This window comes from Canis lupus, chromosome 13, assembly GCF_011100685.1.
Source record: "Canis lupus familiaris isolate Mischka breed German Shepherd chromosome 13, alternate assembly UU_Cfam_GSD_1.0, whole genome shotgun sequence".
Taxonomy (NCBI): domain Eukaryota; kingdom Metazoa; phylum Chordata; class Mammalia; order Carnivora; family Canidae; genus Canis; species Canis lupus.
Genome location: NC_049234.1, coordinates 43,518,693 through 43,533,548, shown reverse-complemented (window position 1 = coordinate 43,533,548; position 14,856 = coordinate 43,518,693). Strand labels below are relative to the sequence as shown.

Genomic DNA, 14,856 nt, shown 5'->3' with positions numbered 1-14,856 from the left:
GTTGTATTGCTAGGTTGGCCAGAGTGTATGTAGACCAAATATATTATAAATGTATAGTGTATATATCCAAACACACACATACTATACATATAGTGCACACATATATAGTAGGCAAAGTAAATGTAGATAAATACACACATACACGTAAGTAAAATGTATAGAGAACCTACATAAAAGGGACACATTTTGTATAGTATCATTTTTATAGAATAGGAATTTTGAATCTTCTTTTACCATTTTGCCCCTCTGTGTACCTAAGTAAATGCTCAATACATCTTCATTGCATTAATAAATAGAGAAGAAATTGTGTTCAAAGCATTCTAGGAAAATAGGATGATCACTATAGATAAGTCTAGATAAAAGCTGAATGCTAATCACATTACGGCATAACATAGCCTTTGATTGTGTGACAGCGCTTTATAAATAGTGTAAGTTTGCATACAAATTATACAGGTACAAAAAGCATCAGGGCAGCTTCTTTTAGTTATAGTTAGTTAATTCAGGGCCTTGCACATAATACATGCTCATTAGATTTGGTTGTATTGATTTAAAAAAATAAATTACAAGCCAATCTAAGCATGTCTAATAACAATGAAAAGTTTAAAAATAGGTTATGTGAGCTACTTAGTAATTAAAATGAGCTGACTTTGATTAGTATTAAGTGTTAGCCAGTTTTGAAATACCAACTTTCAAAGCCTTACAAACAGCGAAGTAGCACAACTCTGGCACTAATTGGGTCTTCCAGGGAGCCTAATAAAACTGATTTTCATTTATTTGGTGGTGCCTCTTAACCATTTTCTCTTCAGAAAGAGGCAGGAATGGAGGGTAGCTCCTGGCTTCTTGTGTCCCTTTCAGTGGTGATTAAGTATGAGCCTCCATCAGGTCAGCCCACTCACCTGTCCCTTTGCTCTATGTCTCAGATTTCTCTGAGGAAGCTGGTAATAAGCCTCTTGGAGAAATGCTTTTCTGTTGGGTTTCTTCCTGCCTCACTGACCTCTTTTATTTGGTTTGTTTTTCCTGGCTCTTTCGTCTCTCTCTGGCCTCTAAATGTTGTGGTAACTCAGGGGTTGTGTTACTTTTCTCTTGGTGCATGACAAATTACTACAAAATTAGTGGTTTAAAACAACACATTTATTATCTCAGTTTCTTTGGGTGAGAAGTCTGAACACAGCTTGACTCCATCTTCTGCAAGTCTGTAGGTGTCAGCTGGTACTTGAGGTTACCATTTGAATGCTTGACTAGAGAAGGATTTCTTTCCACGTTTACTCATAGCGTTGGCAGGATTTATTTCCTTGAGGCTGTAAGAGTGAGGGCTTCATTTTCGTGTAGGCTGGAGATGCCAGGTAGAGGCTCCCCTAGTTTTTGGAGGCCACCCTAAATTCTCTGCCAGGTAGGTTCCCCAGTACTGCTGTTTGTTTCACAAAAGTAAGCTAGCTGGGGGAAAACTCCAATGAGATTGAGTGCTATAATCTTATGTAAGGTAACAATGTAATCACAGTATAATTCATATACATCCTGTCACATGTTACACTGAGTTAGAAACAAGTTAACAGGTCCTGTTTGTATTCTAGAAAATGAAAATCATACGAGGGCATGACCGCCAGGTGGCCTCGATGGTGGAGCCACCAGAGTCGGTCAACTTTAAGGCTCCTCTGTCTCTGTCCTCTTTCTCCTCTATATCATGGCTTTAGATGTAGTCAGTGAGTGGACAACCCTCAATTTTGTAGTTAAGGGTTTGATCTCCTCTAAACTTAGCACTGACTTGGCTAACTGCTTTATATTGCTCCTCTTGGGTTTGTCTAATAGACCAATCAAAAGTCACATATCCAAAGTCAAAATAATTATTTCCTCCATAACCTGCTTTTCCCATTCCCACTAAATGGCAACTGCATCCTTTCCGTTGCTCAGATTAAAAAAAAAAAACAAAACAAAAACAAAAAAACAACTTATGTCATCTTTGACTTTCTGTTTTCTTGTACCTGCCATCCAGTTTATGAAAACTGTTATACAAATTTGCCATGTTTTTTTTTTTTTTTTTTTTTTTTTGGTTAGTATCTGTGTCTTCAGGTGGCAAGATTTTATCTAAATTATAGGTCACCATCTAAGCCATCTAAATTGATGGCTTCCTGGCAACATTCCAGTCCTAGTGGGGAGCAGACTCTTATCTCTCTTTTCTAGTAGCAGGCTCAGGGCTTACTTCTAACAAAGTGGGCCACAGAGAACCCCAAACATCACTCCTCTCTAACTTTGCTATTGACAGAAACTTATGTGGCTTTACCATATGCCGGATTGGTTCAGGTCAGATGGTCCCCTCTTATCAAACAAGGCTTCGTTTGCCTTGGTGAACCTCTTGGTAATTGTTTCACTCCAAAGATCAAGAGGGAATAATGGAGGTAACAGCAGTCACCTGACTGCTAACATACTCTTCCTGCAGGCTTTTCTCCTCCCTAGCCTGACCTCTTTTCATCCTTCCCCTTCACATTGTCAAAAATTGTATTAAAATCTACTTCTGTGTAGGCAGGACTTCCCATCATTCACATATACTTTGATCTAAAGAAATAGATGAAAGAAATACTTTTTTAAATTGTAGTTTTACTTTAAACCTTACTCTTGTTCTACAATGAAGAATTTGTTCTTGTCAACAGGATTTGAGACCTTAGTATCGTCGTGAATTCATTTAGGGTGCAAACAGTTGGTAGGTCCATTCTTGTTTCTCTGAACTCCCTATCCTAGGTAGCAACCTGCTGTCTATTCATACCTGGTTAATCTTTGTTTAGAACTTTTCCTGTTTCAGTTTAGGCACAGGTAGATGATGACTCATAGAGGCAGCTGGTAGAAAGAAGGGGATAATCTTAACTACGTGGGTTGGGAGACTCAGTTTACAAACCTCCTCTAATACTATTGGAAGACTGGTAGCTGTGTTTCTCTTTCACAAATTTTATGATTCTTTCCTTTTGATTTTAGGTTGTTATTTAAAGTTTAATCAGATGTCATTTGTATAAAAATATTTACTATTAACAGAGCAGTAAATGGTGACTTTTCTCTGGGTAATATAGCCCAAACTTAGCTTTTGCCTTTTTTGTTTTTTAATTTCCTTGAAGTCTCACACTGATTTTCTAATTATATTTTTAGGAATCTGAATCTTGAACTTTCCGAAGAGAGGATCTGGGCTTCAGAGTTCTTACCAGGTAATGAGAAACTATAGAAAAGGCCCATACCACTCAGATGAAAATTTCACGGTGTGTGTCAGTTTTAGATGATCCCCTTTTTATGGTGTGTGTGGAGGGGGTAGGGGGTCAGGGGACTTGAAGGTCTGGTAGGAAATTTTGCAAAAAATAAATTGGGCAGTGAAACCATTTTCAAAGTTTTATGTACTCCTAAGCACTCTGTTGACTATTGAGAATCAGCATAACCACAGAAAGAATAAGAGACAGATGCCAGTCTAAATAGACAAATGTTTCCAAAATAAGATGTTTCCTATCAGCAGAAAATGTTTTACTTGATAGACTAACTTGATAGTCCTAACAACGCAAACATTTTGGATGTAAAAGAAAATGTGTGTGTTGCCAGCAAACATTTTCAAGAGATAAGCACTTGTTGCGAGTACTGCATGCCTAGAAAAAAATCTCATTTTGGCCAACTGAGACCACCATGTGTTTTAGAAATATGTCATCCATCATTTCAGTGTTAAGAGCGCCCCCTGGTGTGATTGTGGAATTATATATTTATGAGAAATTTAGACATTGGTTTTTAAGATCTGTTTGCTATTAGTTGGTGATGGGCCTTTTTAAATATTAGGTTGATTTGATCAGTATGATGTGTAACTATCTAGAAATACGCTTTCAATTTTTTTATTTCCCTAGTTGATTGTTATATCTGGAGTCAGTTTAAAAGTAGAATTTGGAAATATCTAATCCCTAAAATGCTTCAGTTCAAGATAATGGGAAATAATATATCACTTAGTAAGTGTGAAATTACATTCTGAAAAATTTTTATAGCATAATCAAATTCTTTGCTGGTAATAACTTTGTTAAGTGGAAAATTGCTGTGAAGTTTCTTTTTGGTAAACTCTTGGGCATTTTAATAATTAAAGATGAAAGTTCAGACATTACATTTTGTTTTTGAAATATACATCATGTGAAAAGTAATTCAGGTTTTTTTAAATTCAGATTTTAATATTCCCTTCTAAGCAGCTCCCCTATAGCTATAGAACTTGCGAATATATACATAGTAATTCATCCATGATGCATAAATAGAGCTCTCTTCTGTCCTCTGAAATCACCCCCTTCCCCACAAATTCTTATTCAAAACTGACAACAAAAAACTGTCATTTTCATTACATTTAATTTTTAGTCTTTTGGGAATAATTAAACCATCTTTGCAAACTGAAAGTGTACATAATATTCTAAATTACATTTCTATAAATTGGATAATTGCAATTATATTTCCTCCTACTGTCTCTTCTCCAGACTAATTATCTTGGTTGTCTTAACCATTTCTCATAGGTTCTGTGTTCTAAACTTGGTCATGTACAGGGCTGTAGTACTGAATTGTTTGCAGTAGACTGCTTTTGCTTTTGTTTTCTTCTGTATGTTCCTCTTTCATTTAATTCTGAAGCTGTAAGCTCAGCACAGTATTAACACTAAGTCCTGGATATTATATCTTCTAAGATGTAGAATAAAAAAAATCGGAGCAATCTACTATCAACCACAGTAGATCTGCATTTGAATCCTGGTTCTCATATTTATTAGCATCGTGACCTTGAACAATGACCCTCTCAGAGCCTCAGTCTCTTCTGTAAAAGGGATATTGGAATCACTCCCCTTGAAAGATGTTTTAATCCATCTGTTATGTTAGTATCTATTTCAGACTTATTTATGCCAGGTTTGGGGCTGGGTGCCTCACAAGCATTTATTTTCACAATAATTCTGTAAACTAAGTGCAGTCATTTCTCTATTTATTGTTAATGAGGCTAAGAAATTTCTCTATTTATTGTTAGAAAGGCTAAGAAACCTGGTAAGTGCAAAAGCCAAGATTCTAATTGAGATCTCTTTGACTTAAAGTTAGCTCACAACAACTCTACTATGTATTTGCTTTAATCATACTCTTTCCGCTAATTTGTTGACCCCATAGCCCTTAAGGTCCAATAGTCTCCAATGCATGAACCTAGAGGAAACAAATCTGAAAAAGAAGAGATGGATTCTTTAATATGGCTACCCTTGTCTGGAAGCCAGAATTACTGTGGGCACTGTTCATTCTAATGTGCAGTTTTTTTTTCCTTCAAACCAGGCAGTGCATTAAGGGAGTCCTTGTTATTAGCATGGCTGAGCTGGTAACAGCAGTGATAAGAACTATTGAGTTAGTGAACCTTAAGGCACCTTTATGCATAAAATAAAAAAGAATAATATAATGCTAGTTTTAGAAACTGTCACATGCTTTCACCTCCTCACTTGGGTTGGTTTTCTCTGAACCTGGGACCGTAATCTATTCCTGGATATCTTGCTCTTCTATTGAAGCATGGATTGGCTTTGTGAAGCCTGCATCATTTTCCTTATGGTTTAAGAACTTTTATCTGGTATTTTAGATGTCATATTTTATTTTTTAATTGCTACCGAGGCCAGTGTAATAAGTTTCTCATTTTGTTAGTAAGTTGTTTTAAAGGTTCTTAAGTGCCTCACTCTGGAAGCACGGTCTTGATCAGACCTGTTTTTTGCTTAATAATATCTGGTTTATATTATTCTCTAGGTCCTTGAGATTTGCTCTAGGATCTAGGCTGTTCAACCATGATCCAAGACTACATTATTAGGTTTCTCTATGGCAGAGTGACTATTTTCTTGGTGAGGTTACTTCATGTTGTGCTTGGGTCAGATGTATAGACATTGCTATGAATAGGTGTGTATATTATGTCTTAACCCAAACATATATTATCTTTAGGAAAACTGTCTCCATCATCATTATTTTTTTAGATTATTATTTTTTTTTTTATTCTTGAGAAACACACACACACACACACACACACACACACACACAGAGGCAGAGACACGGGCAGAGGGAGAAGCAGGGTCCCTACGGGGACCCCAATGCAGGACTGGATCCTGAGATCCTGAGATCACTCCCTGAGCCGAAGGCAGGTGCTCAACCACTGAACCACCCAGGCGTCCCCATCATTATTTTTGTTTTTAAGATTTTATTTATTTTTTTGAGAGTGAGCGCATGAGAGGGGGAGAGAGAGAGAGAGCGATCACAAGCAGTGGGGGAATGTAGAGGGAGAAGCAGACTCCCCACTGAGCAGGGAGCCTGATGCAGATCTTGGTCCCAAGACCCTAGGATCATGACCTAAGCTGAAGGCAGACATTGGACTGACTGAGACACCCAGGTGCCCGGTCAGTCATCATTATTGAATCACTGAATGAGTGAAGAAAGGGAAGTTGTCTTATTTTTCTACTGTCATTTCTATTCCATCTCTATACTTGCTTTTCCTGCCTGCCTCCCACCTCCAACACACACAGCAATTGGTAAATATGTTTTTTAAACTTTTACTTGTTTAATGTCTATGGAGTCTCTCTCTTTCTCTCTCTCTTTTTTTCCAATTCCTCTGGTATTGTTTTGGGATTGGCCTTCATATTTTTCATTTGAACAATTGGAATAGTCCTTTAACTGAAATCCCTCTTTCCACTGTTATCTGTTCCCAGTAAACTGTGGCACCAGGAAAATTTTCCTAAAGCATGAAACTAATATGAGTTTAAAATAGTTTAGTGTTGGGACTTCTGGGTGCTCAGCGGTTAAGTGCCTGTTTTTGGCTCAGGGTATGATCCTGGAGTCCCGGGATCAAGTCCCACGTTGGGCTCCCTGCATGGAGCCTGCTTCTCCCTCTGCCTGTGTCTCTACCTCTCCGTCTCTCTGTGTCTCTCATGAATAAATAAATAAAATTTTTAAAAATAGTTTAGTGTGTCATTGTCTAAAAAGACCCTTTCGTTCTTGCTTACCTCTCTTCTAATTTCTCTCAGTACCATTGCCTTTTGCCATTGAATTCTGTGCTTTTGTACCACTAAAAATCTTAAAAAATCCCAGAATATTTTTTTACTTTGTTTGCCTTCCTATGCCTTTATGTATTAGTACTCTGTGCCAGTAACATCCTTCTGCACATCATTTGGTGAGCTCCACTTTCTCTTTCTGTGGCAACTCTCTCACTGGACTCCCACTCCACAAACACACACCCCATTGCAGTTAAATGCCTCCTCAGTGGCCCACAGCATGACACTGTGCTCACTTCTGTTACTGAAAAGTTCAGTTCAAAGTGGGCAGCTTGAAGACAATTATGTTATTTTACTCAGCGTATCACAGTGCCAGATATATAGAAAGTGCTCAGGAAAACTTTATTTGTGAAGCCTATGAAGAGGCTGAATAAAAAATAGAAAGATACTATATTAGGATTCCCATGAAGCTTATGCCTCAGTAGGGCTTAAAGCTTACACATCAAAATGTCTGACTGTCAGCCATTACTGGGCGGGGTGGTGAAGCAGCCTTCAGTTGATTTCATAGGCTCTCCTTTTATTTACATTGACTCTCTTACGTTTGTATTTTTATTTACACTGACTCTCTGCTAGCACTCCTTCTCATTAGTTTCACTCTGACAGAGGTTTCCTGTGATTTAATAGTTATTCTCCTTTTCTTCTTATGGAGTCCTACTATTGTTGTAAGCAGAAAAATTAAAAAAGAAGAAAAAAACACAAGCCCCTAATTTTCTCATCCTTCTTGTTATTATGCAAAACAATCTCCTATAATTCTGTCTAGTGAAATATAATCAGAAATCTGATGGAATTTCTGGGAAGCTTTTGCTTTCTTGATACAGCAGTCATTTTGTCTTCTGGCCCTTTCTTTCTTCCTTATTTGCGGAAGCTACACATGGTGACAGGAACTGGAACAGCTACCTTGTAACCCTGAAAGGCCAGGAGAATTACTTAGATTTTAGACATGACATCCTTGAACTTCCAAATTGATACCAGTAATGCACTTTACCATGGAATTCTCATTATGTGAGAAGAATTTACCATGTTGTTTCAGCCATTGTTATTTGCAACTGACTCAGTTCTCTAACATACTAGTATTACAATTAAAAGAAACATATGGAATCGAACCTCTAGGGGTGCCTGAGTGGCCCAGTTGGTAGAGAGTGTGACTCTTGATCTCTCAGTTGTGAGTTGGAGCCTCATGTTTGGCATTGAGTCTACTCCGCCCCCCCCCCAAAAAAAAGTTAGTATACTAGAAGTCAATAGCTGAAGTTTCTTACCTGCCCACCTATATTTATGTTTCTCAGATCAGCAGCTATCTTGGACAGTAAGATACAAGGACTGGAATGCCATTCCTATGAGATGGCTTACAGTCTTCTGGGGGACAGAAACAATATTAGTTACAATATAGGATCCAATATAAGATAGAATATGGGGCAGCCCCGGAAGCTCAGCGGTTTAGTGCTTCCTTCAGCCTGGGGTGTGATCCTGGGGACCGGGATCCCTGCATGGAACCTGCTTCTCCCTCTACGTTTGTCTCTGCCTCTCTCTCTCTCTCTCTCTCTCTGTCTCTCATGAATAAATAAATAAAATCTTAAAAAAAAAAAAAGATAGAATATGTAGTATGGTAAGTACCACAGTAGTGTAGGTAGAAAATCCTAAGGGTAAGCAGAAGAGACTATTTGCAATATGCTCAAGCTTTTCTGAAGATAGTAAGATTTTTGAAATTATAGAAATGGATCTGTCATCTGGGATTTCAGGCACCCTGAGCAGGACTTAAATCTTTGTGCTTTTTCTGTGAGACAGTCTAGGTGGTCACTTTTGTGTGGCAGCCTTGCTGCCTCATGGTAATAATTAAAATGAGCACAGTTGAAGAGACTAGGGACGGAAGCCACACTTTGAACTGCTGACAGGCTATCTTTGGAAAATCAAATTGGTGAAAAGCAGTCTGTGGAGAAGGAGAGGCAAGAGATGACACAGGAAGTTGCCAAAGGTTCTGTTGACATACAGACTAAAGCGGCAAGCCAAGAGCTGTAACAAGGAAGGCAGTAAACAAGAAACTGAAGCTCAGTGGCTGAAAGGCAAGAGTTAGTTAATGGAGAGAGACATCAAAACATCAGGCAGTCAACAGCCTGGAACAGACTCACAATGAGGGAGGTGGGGGAGCTGGGGAACAAGCCTCCTCAAGAGAGCACAAAAATAGGCTGCTCTACTCCGGGACTCTGGGCAAAGTCTGTAAGGAAAGCCAGAAGCAGACCATAATAAGGGCACTATTTATAAAACCACAGAGACTCAAAGGAGTTAAAATGAGAAAACGATCTTGAAATAAAGCATAAAAAGTATAATCAGTTGATGTTTTGAAAAAGCACGAAGTGCTCCAGAACCTGCTTCAAAAAGAGGGTCCAAGAGGGTCCAGGGATATTGGCATTGATTTCAGGGTTTGATTTTGAGGTGATTTTTTTTTGGTATGGATTTTGAAATGAAAGAAGCTTCAGGAAAGGCAAAATCAATGTAGAATAAAATGTCTGGGATTGGGCCAGGTGTCATTCAGAATTCTCATGTCTCAGGATAAGCTACAGAAAGAAATTTGAGTACATTACCATTTCTTCTAACTGTACCACATGGGGTTTTCCAGAAGATGAATAAGAGGAAAGCTGCCAATGATCCATATTCGAATAATGACTGACCAACCGTCTCCAGTCTACCACACACTTAAGAGAAGCTATAAATACCAGTAAGGCATCAAAACATGTTTGTTCCATCACATAATAGTCCATACGTTTACTCTACTCAGGATTAAAAAGACCACATTATGCTTTGATGGCTGACCATGAGGGTCTGATAGAGAATTAAATACTTTTCGGTGGCACAAGTCCAGTCTTCCTGAAAAAGCAAAGAACGACTAACATTGATAACAAGTATTTTGGCTCCTGTGACCATACTCCCCATCTGCACTCTTCATCTAATGAAGAATGCTAATTACCTACCTCGTCTAATGAAATTTGACAGCGGTTTTCTCAAATATGTATATATGCATTTTATATATCTTATATCTGAAATGTATTAAGTCACTTAAAATATTACAGATGATATAAATTATTTTCAGTGTAAGATCTAGGAGTAGTTTATTCATGATTTTTTTTTCCTTTGAAAGTGTTGCCTCTGAGATAGCATGATTTTTTGGCATGATTTCAAATGCCATAGAATAGGGATGGTAACCTAAATACCTTTTAACTTTCATAATTTGATGCCTATCTAGAATATGTAAATTCACTAAAATTTTTTGAAACTGTTTTGGTTATAGTTGGCAGGCTGCTTGCTTGATCTGTGAAACATAGTAATATACTTCAAAGAACATACTGTTTTCTAGATTTGTGTTTTAGGTATCTAGGATTCAGTAAATACTCATGTTTACTTTTTCCATGTCTTCTTTGTTTATAGTTATTTCAGTTTTTCAACCTCAGTCTTTTGGAATGAATAGTTCTGGCCTATATTGTCTTCATTTATAAATATTATTATTATTATTGTCTTTCTTATAATCCTACCTTGCTCTTTGGTGTTTCTGAATTGTGGCAACAAGCAGCATGAGGCAGTATAAGATAAAGCAGAATGTTACAAAAATCCCTTCATGGATATTTAATTGTCATTACTTTTCTAAGAGCCTCATCTCATCCTAATGATGAATCCTTTTCCCAAAATTATATATTCCTGATTATAAACAAATGTATGATTTAGTGGGCCATTAATATTTGATGACTATGACTTGAAGATTGCATTAGATTTCCAAAAGAGATCAGGGGACTATAATAATCAAAAATTAGTTATGAATCTGCAAAGGAGTCAGATTAAAGAGTTTTTCTTTTTAAACTTCCAGTATCCTGCTTTGATTATTTATATAGGAGGGATTTTCTTCTGCCAGTAGTTTTCTTCTCTAGAAAACCCAGGTTAATTGTTTTCATTAATTTATATCTATAATCACATGTTTGGATTAGATCTTATTTTTATATTGCACAGGTTCCCCTGTGAGTCTGATGCACACCAGTATATGAGGACACTCTAAAAAACTTAAGAAAAGTATGCAGAGTGATACTTTTTATAATGAGATGATATTTCAGAAATAGTTTACGTTTCTGTGTTGACTTCAAATTAAATGTGGTTGCAAAGTATGTGCTATGGACTGAATGTTTGTGTTCCCTAAAAATCAGTTGTTGCAACCCCAACTTCTGATGTGATGGTATTAGGAGGTGGAGCTTTTGGGAGATGAAGTTTAGATGAGGCCAGGAGAGTGGAGCCCTCATAATGGATTGTCATCAGGTGTATAAAAATTATAATTAGGAACAAGGAGAGGAAGAGACCAGAGCTCTGTGTCAAGACACAAGAGTTAGGACATACTGCAAGCCAGGAAGAGAGCTGTCAGCAAGAGCCAAATTTGCCAATAGTTTGATCTTTGGACTTCCAGTTTCTAAAACTGTGAGATATAAATTTCTGTTTTTTATGCCACCTAGTGTATGCTATTTTGTTTTAGCAGCCTGAGAAGATTAATACAATATTGGAAGACAGGGACAATTTGTAAAATTTCAGATGTTTTTCTAACTAATTAAGATTGGCTCCTAAACTCACAGATGCCTTCAAGTTTCAATAAAGAATAGTAACCAAATGGCCAACAGTAGGCATTACTGAAAAGGTAATCTTTTAGGAAATAGAATGTTTGGGTAATATTGTGCAGATATTTTCTGTAATTAAATCGTAATATAGAAAAACTTTTTTAGACAGAATGCCTAGAGAACAGTATTCTTATTTAATTGAATCTTTTTTAAATTGAATCTTTGATAGAAGTCAAGCTGAATATTTTTTGTGACTCTGTTGTTGAAAATTTTCTTCAACTAATGTTATCTTTATCTTCTCTCCCCTAATACAGTGATAACCAAATCTTTCTTTGCATTTGGAAACTTCTAATCTGAAGCAGATTTCTCATTCTATACTTTAAAAAAAATTATTCATGAGAGACACAGAGAGAGGCAGAGACACAGGCAGAGGAAGAAGCAGGCTCCCTGCGGGGAGCCTGATGGGGGAGTCCATCCTGGAGCTCCGGGATCATGGCCTGAGCCCAAGGCAGATGCTCAACCACTGAGCTACCCAGGTGTCCCTGAAAAAGACTGTTTTAAATCCTAGTTGCTAAGAGTATTTTTCAAAACCAGTCTTTTTCAGTGGATGAATTTATAATGAAAAGATTGACATTTATTTCATAGTAGCCATTGGTCTGGACAATGATATAAAAGAGGATTTAGGAGATTGACATGGTCTAAAATAAAGTATTTAAAGTTTTATCCTGATTCTGCACACTACTTTTTGAGATTAATATAGATCTAAACATAGTTCTATCTATGGTTTATGTTCTCCATATACCATTGTGCAGTACTAAGTACCTATTCTGTGCTGAGCATTGTGTTAAATAGTTTACACACACACAGTCTCATTGCCATAAGTTTTATGTAACTTCATTTTTGTAACAGCCCTGGTAAAATTAATACATTTGTGAAATTAACGTGAGTTGGGACTATGTGTGTTAGTATTCATAGCATAAATTAAAAAATTGTTTTATTATCAAATGAAATATATTTTCTCTCGTTGTTGTTAGTTAAGCCTGTTATAATACTGGAGAAAATAAAATCAAAACTCAATTGAACTCTCTCAGAATTGAGATGCTTAAGTTACAAACTATTGGAAGCATTTTAGGGCATTTTAGAATCAGTAGAGAAGTGAGTTCATCAGCTAGATAAATACAAATTAATCATCATTAAAATGGCAGTAGTTACAAACCACTTTCCATGCACTTTTAAAAAATTTAAATTCAGTGAATTAACGTATACTGTATTATTGGTTTCAGAGGTGTAGATCAGTGGGTCATCACACTTACATAATGCTCAGTGCCCATTACATCATACACCCTCCTTAATGTCCATCACCCAGTTATCCCATCTTCCACCCTTTCCCCTCCAGCAGCTCTCAGTTTGTTTCCTATAATTAAGAGTGTCTTATGGTTTATCTCTCTCTCTCTGATTATGTCTTGTTTTATTTTTTCCTTTATTTCCCTATGATCCTCTGTTTTGTTTCTTAAATTCCACAAATGAATGAGATTGTATAATAATTGTCTTTCTCTGATTGACTTATTTCACTTAGCATAGTATCCTCTAATTCCATCCAAGTTGTTGCAAATGGCAAGATTTCATTTTTTTTTGATGGCTGAGTAGTCCATTATATCTATATCTATATATCTGTATATCTATATCTATATATTTATCTATCTATCACATATTCTTTACCCATTAATTTGTCAGTGGACATCTGGGCTCTTTCCACAGTTTGGCTATTGTGGACCTATAGTGTTGCTATAAACATTGGGGTGCAGGTGCCCCTTCGGATCACTACATCTGTATCTTTGGTATAAATACCCAGTAGTGTAATTGCTGGGTCATAGGGTAGCTCTATTTTCAACTTTTTTTTTTAAAGATTTTATTTATTTATTCATGAGAATATACAGAGAGGAGAGAGAGAGGCAGAGAGACACAGGCAGAGGGAGAAGCAGGCTTCACGCAGGGAACCCGACGTGGGACTCGATCCTGGTTCTCCAGGATCATGCTCTGGGCTGAAGGCAGTGCTAAACCACTGAGCCACCCAGGCTGCCCTATTTTCAACTTTTTGAGAAACTTCATACTGTTTTCCAGAATGGCTGCACCAGCTTGCATTCCACCAACAATGTGCAAGGGTTCCCCTTTCTGCACATCCTTGCCAACATCTGTGGTTTTCCTGTTAACGTTCGCCATTCTGACTGGTGTGAGGTGTATCTCCATACGCTCTTTTTAAAACATTTTTTTTTTATTGTGGATATATAACATAAAATATCCCATATTTAAGTGTATAATTTGGTGGCATTAATTACATTCACAGTGTTGTACAATCATTGCCACTATTTTCCAAATCTTTTTCATCATTCCAAAGAGAAAACTATACTCATTAAACAATAACTGCCCATTTTCCCTTCCACCAAGACCCTGGTAATCTTTGATCTACATTGTGTCTCTATTATTTTTTGTTTTTTGTTTTTGGTGTCAGTTTACTTCACTTAGCATATGGTTTTTGAGATTCATCTATCTTCTTATGACTGAATAATTCTCCATTTTGTGTATATGTTGTATTTTGTTTATCCATTTATTGTTGATGGACACTTTGTTTCTACCTTATTATTTTTAAGGTCTCTATATATCTTAAACTAAGACCTTTTCATTGAACTGAGAACAGTTGAAATACTGTTAGGTACTCTTTCCTTTGGAAATCCAGGCCTGTACTGAAGTCAACATGCTAAAGTGAATTTTTGTATCAATTCAGTATTGTTCTACCTAAATACAAAGTGAGCTAAATTATTGTCTAATTGATATGAAAAATTGTATAGACATTTATTAATTAATTTTAATTATGCAGTTTTCTTGCTTTAGTTTCAATATATGTATATTTTTCAGACTTCAAACATTTTCAAAGACTTGAAAAAGTTCTTGCCCTAGATACTAACGGACTGGTTTAGTAGCTGAATTTTCTTTAAGGAGCTATATCCCACACCGTTTCTTCAGTAAAGGTCATTTCTTTTACTTCTTCTAAATCTGTAAGAGGATTGGGCATGCTTCCTGTCCCAAAATGCAGCTATCAGACTATTTTTCCACTTCTACTCTCCTGATCTGTTTTCTTTAGTGTGGGTGAATGTGTGTGTGTGTGATGTGTTTGTGTATCTCAAAACGGTTACTAGGTTTTTTCTTATTTTGAAAGCAACCTATTTTCATCATGTTTACAAACT

General features: G+C 36.7%; 2 protein-coding genes across 7 annotated transcripts in view; both read left to right on the top strand.

Moving 5' to 3' along the window:
- The window catches only part of COX7B2 (cytochrome c oxidase subunit VIIb2), a 139,762-nt gene that overhangs the window by 44,966 nt on the left and 79,940 nt on the right, over positions 1 to 14,856 (top strand). The window contains exon 2 of the mRNA XM_038556009.1: positions 3,133 to 3,188. The gene's annotated coding sequence lies outside the window, so the exon portion shown is untranslated. The remainder of the gene's footprint in view (positions 1 to 3,132; positions 3,189 to 14,856) is intronic.
- GABRA4 (gamma-aminobutyric acid type A receptor subunit alpha4) overlaps positions 1 to 14,856 on the top strand; it is a 218,452-nt gene that overhangs the window by 123,990 nt on the left and 79,606 nt on the right. For all 6 annotated transcript variants that reach the window (XR_005368998.1, XR_005368996.1, XR_005368997.1 and 3 more), the window contains exon 9: positions 3,133 to 3,188. Coding sequence is in view for 1 of the 6 variants with exons in the window: in XM_038556006.1 (XP_038411934.1) it covers positions 3,133 to 3,147 (15 nt within the window). In the remaining 5 variants the exon portion in view is untranslated. The remainder of the gene's footprint in view (positions 1 to 3,132; positions 3,189 to 14,856) is intronic.